Source organism: Pungitius pungitius, chromosome 15, assembly GCF_949316345.1.
Source record: "Pungitius pungitius chromosome 15, fPunPun2.1, whole genome shotgun sequence".
Classification (NCBI taxonomy): Eukaryota; Metazoa; Chordata; class Actinopteri; order Perciformes; family Gasterosteidae; genus Pungitius; species Pungitius pungitius.
Genome location: NC_084914.1, coordinates 3,029,953 through 3,035,952, shown reverse-complemented (window position 1 = coordinate 3,035,952; position 6,000 = coordinate 3,029,953). Strand labels below are relative to the sequence as shown.

General features: G+C 48.7%; 2 protein-coding genes across 3 annotated transcripts in view; both read right to left on the bottom strand.

Annotated features, from left to right (window-relative positions):
* Nucleotides 1-2,810, bottom strand: part of gjc2 (gap junction protein gamma 2) — a 9,898-nt gene extending 7,088 nt beyond the window's left edge. For both annotated transcript variants that reach the window (XM_037457572.2, XM_037457574.2), the window contains exon 1: nt 1,610-2,810. The gene's annotated coding sequence lies outside the window, so the exon portion shown is untranslated. The remainder of the gene's footprint in view (nt 1-1,609) is intronic.
* Nucleotides 2,811-2,953: 143 nt separating this feature from the next.
* LOC119206272 (7-alpha-hydroxycholest-4-en-3-one 12-alpha-hydroxylase-like) lies at nt 2,954-5,157 on the bottom strand. Its single transcript, XM_037457505.2, has one exon. The coding sequence runs from the start codon at nt 5,108-5,110 to the stop codon at nt 3,575-3,577; it is 1,536 nt and encodes a 511-aa protein (XP_037313402.2). The 5' UTR covers nt 5,111-5,157; the 3' UTR covers nt 2,954-3,574.
* Between the last annotated feature and the right edge of the window lie 843 nt (nt 5,158-6,000).

Sequence of the window (6,000 nt, the reverse complement as noted above, 5' to 3'; positions counted from 1 at the left end):
TGTGTATTTGACAAAGCACAACACATTCAGTACAATGTGTCCAGTTCACAGGACTATTTTATTCCCCTTTACTATTTCTACTTTTAAACTCGCTGATGAAGGTTTCCATCGGGGCATTGAAAAAAAAAAAAAAAAAATGTCAACACGCCACAACCCATCCGAACAAACAAAACAACAACGCGTTGCCTGCAGAGCTCGGGGGGTGTTAATCTTTGACATTATCTTGTCTTAACTGGACCATGTCATGGGCTGATCTGGGGCCAGCCCAGAGGAGCAGCAGACCTACTCAGGGTCATTCGGAAACCACCAGAGATGTGTTTACTGCAACTCCTCCGTCAGCCCTTCTCCGATTCAGTGAACTCCTGGTGGCGGCGCTGCGGGTTTCCTGCTAATAACGGCGGGATGCACAATCCCCCAAACCCCCCACCCCCACTCCGCGTGCACTTATGCGAAATGAAAAGAGAGAGGTCGTCTCGTGGTGGGCGAGTGGGTAGGAAACGTGTGCAGCAAAGGCCACAAGGTAACAGATTGGGAGACGCCTTCGCCCTCAGTGTTAATCACTGAATGGAACACTTTTTCTATTTCACTAAAAAAATAAAGAAATGGGTTTTCTTTTCTTTAAAAGCCTTAAGGAGACGTTGTCATCCACTAGATGGCAATCACGTATGTGACCACAGCACAGGCTCCTGAGTGTATTCTGTTTGTTTTTTTTGTATTTGAACTTATCACTCCCTCGGGCCAATGACCCGCCTTTTCCTCCTTTCCCCCCCCTGACCTTGACCGAGGATCACGTTTATGGTATTGGGAGCATTGACCCCCATCTGACACGCAGTAACCTTTTTTGGGGGGGGGGGGGGGGGGGGGGAAACAAAGCCGTGTGAGTCTATCACGGGCACACATCACAGGTGGGTCCTTGACGCGTACCTTAAAGGTAGCGTTACAGGCGTTTTGTTCGCCCAATCCTGAGGACTGAGGAGTGTAAAAATAACCCCGGCGGTTCCCACGGAGGCTTCGTCAAAACAGGAAGGGTCGTTTATGGAGCTGCGCTCTCATTGTCTTAAGCGTTGCCATCTGCTTTCCTGTTAAACATCCTCTGTGTCACTGGAATGCCTTATTTTCATTTTAAAACAACTTAGACTATACTACATGTATATATGTATAGTCAGTTTAAAAAATATATATATAATATATAGTGGTATATTTCTCTTCGTGTAATCCGAAAAAGATCAAAACTGTTGCAAAGCTTCAAAACAAAAAACGATTCGAAACTAATGCTCAGGGGATTATTCTCGATGACGCAGGAAGCCGCACACTTTGTTCAAGGGAAATTCGAAAGGCAACACAAAACGGGCACTAAAAGTAAAACCTCTGAACATAGTTTTAAACACCAATTTAAGGATCCAACCCCCCCCCCCCCCGGTGTTGAGATTGAATAGAAATCGATTAGCTGACTCTAAAGTAACAAGCAAAGCTACGTATTTTCAGCCACTTTTATTTCAAAACGGCTGTAAACTTCTCTTTTCTTTTCTTTTTTTTTTTTTTTTTTTTTTTTACCAGATTTGCATAAAGCGAACAGCATCCCCGGCACAACAATGCAAGCTGTACCTACCTGTCCACGCCGATGAAGCAGGAGCTCATTCTATGCTTCACAGTAGGTCTCGGGCCGGAGGCATCGTTTCACTGCTCAGGCTCAGAAGCAGGACGAGAGGGACAATGGGTCATTTTGCTTTGAAAACGCCTCACCACCAAGTACAGGCAGGACACTCAGGAGACCAGCATCCTGCCAAAGGCGCCATTGTCCGCCGGACTGTCCGCCTCCGCTGACATGACCACTGACGTTTGCTTCGTCTCCCTCAGGATGGCTCCTGCAACTCCATTCATTCACGCCGAAAGGAACCCGTGACGTAGATGAACCCACCAAAACGTACTTTTGATTTAACTTTTAATCCCGAACCATCACCAGGTCAAATAATCTTCATTGTTTGAATACACAAAAGCATTTCCATTCAGCCTCAGCTAAACATCATGCTAATCCTAACAGATGTTGGCTTACAAAAAGTTAAAAAAATGCTCAAATAAGGTTCTTATTTGGCTTCAAAAGCCACCTCTCCGAGCCAGTGTCAGTGCGACGCCTTGTAAATTCGGCACAGGAAGTAATTATTGCAGGAATCCAAACGGCCCTTTGAACTGCAGACTGCAGATTGCACACAGCTGTTGGTGTACATTTAACCTTCGACATCTGAGCCAGTAATCAGACAGAAAATCAATGTAGCGCCAACCGTTCTTTTTCTAAAGTGTACTTACGCTATCGGACACTGGTCTGATGCCGTAGAAGTTCAGCATAAAATAATGCATTGGTACCACATTTGGTCATTAGCTTCTGTGTGTAGGTGTATCTCTCACAGCAATACACGCCAGTGAATGTTTTGAAGGCACGGGGAGACCTCAGGCCCCAAATTTAAAAAGGTAGAAGTTCATTATTCAATAATGCACTGGATTCCATGTACATGCAGGACCTCTGAAAAAAAAAAACTGTAAAAGATCAATTCATTTTTCAACTGATTTTCATATTAAATGTTTTATGTTCAACATCTGCGCACAAAGGTTAACAGGAATATGACCCAGACAACTACAAATACTGTCTCTAACTGACGTTTAGTCTCAATTAAGTCAAGAGGTATATCTCCTAAATTGTGTTTCACCGTCAGCTTTGACTTTTGGTTTCCACTCGGCACAAGAACAACCATTTACCAAACGTCCTCCTCAGACTGCCAGGAATTACCATGGGGAATGGCTTTGTGACTATTGCTTGTATTAAGCAATAGATTTCTGTTTCACGGTAGGCAGGATATGACAGATTGTAACTTCTGGTTTTTTTCTGTAAATGAACGAAGAAATGAAACAAACAGTGCACTGCGTGTTCCCGGGTTCATCTGGTCACAGAAGAAAATGCTTTTGGGGCAGAAAGACCTTTATTACAAATTGATGAGTGATGAATAACAACGACGCATTAGCAACACATTAACTAAGCTTGGCCTTAAACCCGGCCGCCGTTGGACCGTATCCAATGACGTCCAATGACGAAACATGGGTCCTAAAAAAGAACAAGCTGTCGGAACAACAAGCACCTCCGTCTGCAGATGATCGATAACGGTGACGCTCTTTGACCCTCAGGTCGCGTCCATCAGAAATACTGGAAATGCAGCAATATTAACGAATGAAGGCGCCTCTGTTTTACAACATTTTTTGAGTTCTTTCCCCATCCGGAGAGTCGTGAACCGATAACAAAAACATTCTTTCACTTATCATCAATTTCTATGTTACAAGGATTGCTGAATTGTATCATTTGTGCTGACGTCTGTAACATCTGATCTACAAGCAGAATGGAGAGAGAGAGAGAGAGAGAGAGAGATTCACAATGAACTCTTCAATTTGTATAAAACGGTTTTGGGTTCGTATCTCGGGACACTTGGAGGGAATCGGTTGACTATGCAGCTAAAGTTCATCTACTGTCGAATCGCGTCCCGTCTAATGAAGGCCCACAGAGGAGACCAATCACGGCCGTCGACTGGGCTCAGTATCGAAGCCGGTATCGGAACTGAACGTCCGTCTGGGGTTGCATGGACCCGAAGCCGTATCGGGTGAAGTCGATCTCGGGTATCTTCACCTCGGGATCCTTCAGCTCAAACTCGAAATAAACCAGCATGAGGAAAACAAATTGTTTCAGCTCGTTGGTGGCAAAGAAGCGCCCGGGGCACATGGAGACCCCGGCGCCCCACGGCATGTTGTAGTACTTCACCCTCCTCCCGCCTTTGTAAAAGTCGGTTTTCTTGCTCCCGTCGGGGTTGAGGAAGCGGTCGTAGCGGAAAGAGTGCGGCTCGGGGTGGATCTCCGGGTCGATGTGGACGGCGACGTAAGGGAACACGGCCACCCTGTCGCCCTTGCGCACCCGGCACTCCCTCCCGTCGGCCATCTTGATCGCCATGTCCTCCATCACCGCCCTGGTGAGGAGGGGCGCGGCGGTCAGGCGGAGGGTCTCCTCCACGGCGCTGTCCAGCACCGGGGTCTTGGTCAGCATCTGGCGGGTCAGCGCGATCACGGGGCCGCCGCGTCGGACCTCCTGCCCGAACTCCTTCAGGACCTCGTCGACCTCCTCCCTCACCGCCTTCATGGCCTCCGGGTGTTTCATGAGGAAGAGGAGCAGCCAGAAGGAGGAAGGCCCCGTGTTGCCCTGGGAGGCCCAGAGGAGCACGAACATGTACCTGTCCAACATGGAGTCCGTCACCCCCAGCTCCGCTTTGCCCTGCTGGATGTCCCAGACCCAGCCGCTGATGTTGTCTTTGTTCTTCATCCTCTGCACCGACAGCTTGTCCCAGAAGAACCTCATCAGCCTCTCGGCTTCCAACCTCTTGCGCGGCGTCAGGACCCCGTAGGCCAGTTTGGGGAACAGCTGATCGTACTTGCGGAACTCGTGGTACAGGACTTCCGACTCGGCTCTGTCTTTCTCCTTGGCGCTCTCCTCGCTCCCGCCCGACCCGGGGGGCTGGTTGCCGTACAGAGACAGGTAGCCGGCCCGGAAGACGATGTTGTAACTGTAGCTGAACAGGCCGTCCTCGATCCAGCTGCTTTGCTCCGTCGCCGAGCCGATGTCGTGCAGCATGAGGTTCTGCAGGTTGCCCATCATGGCCTGCGTCATCAGCTCCAGGCCGTCGCCCTTCAGGTGCTTGTTGCTGGACAAATGGAGCACGCCGTGCTCGTTCTCCAGGGCGGCGTAACCGAACACTTTGCGCACCAGCTGCACGGCGAACTTCCGGAAGTCCAGCTTCTCCCGGCTCTCCTTGACGAGCGACCCGAAGGAGAAGGGGTCCTGGAGGAACGTGATGTAAACCCCTCCCAGCTGGACGGTGAACACGTCGCCGTGCTTCCGCTTCATCCGCTCCAGGAACTTCAGTGAGTTCCTTCGAAACTCCAAGACGTGACCCAGCCAGGGAATGAGGCCCTTGTCCAGCGGGGGCTCGCCGGGCCGGCGCTGGCGGAACACCCCGAGGAGGTACATCGCTCCGAGCGCGGCGGCGAGAAAGCCGAGGATGAGCGGCAGCAGGAGTCCCATGTTCGGCTTCTACCGGCGGGGGCCCGGCTGGGATTCTGAGTCGACAGTCACCTCCGGCGTGATACTTAAGCACATGGTTGCTCCTCCCTTCCAATGTGGGCCTGGTCAGAGCGTTACGGGGAATGCTTACTCATCGCTTTTCTCTTTCATGAGGAAAGAAAAAAACCTGGGAAGGGGGGGGGGGGAGCGGTAACAGGAGAAGACACTCTCGCTGTGGAACATAAATCAAGCAAGCACCGGCTTTTCTAAACTAAAGCAAAGCTATTTTACCAACCGGCCATGTTGAAATGTATCTACTTTTGCCTCATTATTAGCAATTATTAGCTCATTTTTGGCAAGAGCTGTTGACACAAAAGATAGCGGAAACCATGCAGTACACACAAACAAGACAAATGAAGCAATGCACCTCGCTCATGCGTCACACATAGTGATAATCAGTGGAAACAAATAAAAGACATTTCAGGTGGGTTTGTACTAAATGTATTAAATGTGCGGAATTGCATGGATTTACAATAACACACACTTGTTGTTAAATAACGTGTAAATGACTCTGCTTAGAAGGATGTAAACAATAAGCAGTGAGCCTTATGACAGTCGATTTTATTACCTCACAATTATTTTGATTTAATCTGGTTTTAAACTTTTTTGCGAGGGGCCAAGTGTGTACCGTTGGGTCACATGTTTCCAAAATGATGAAAGAATGACGGATTACTGGAAAGGGCTAGGATACAATGGCTTGTGGCTTGTGTAGATGCTGATTAAAAGACATACACACCCCTCCGTTAATCCACTCCCGCTAACGAGGTCAAAGGCATTGTGGGTATAACCCTTACTCTGGTAACAGTCCGTATTGATTAAATGTCGCAATCCCCTTTTTCCTTTTTTTGCAT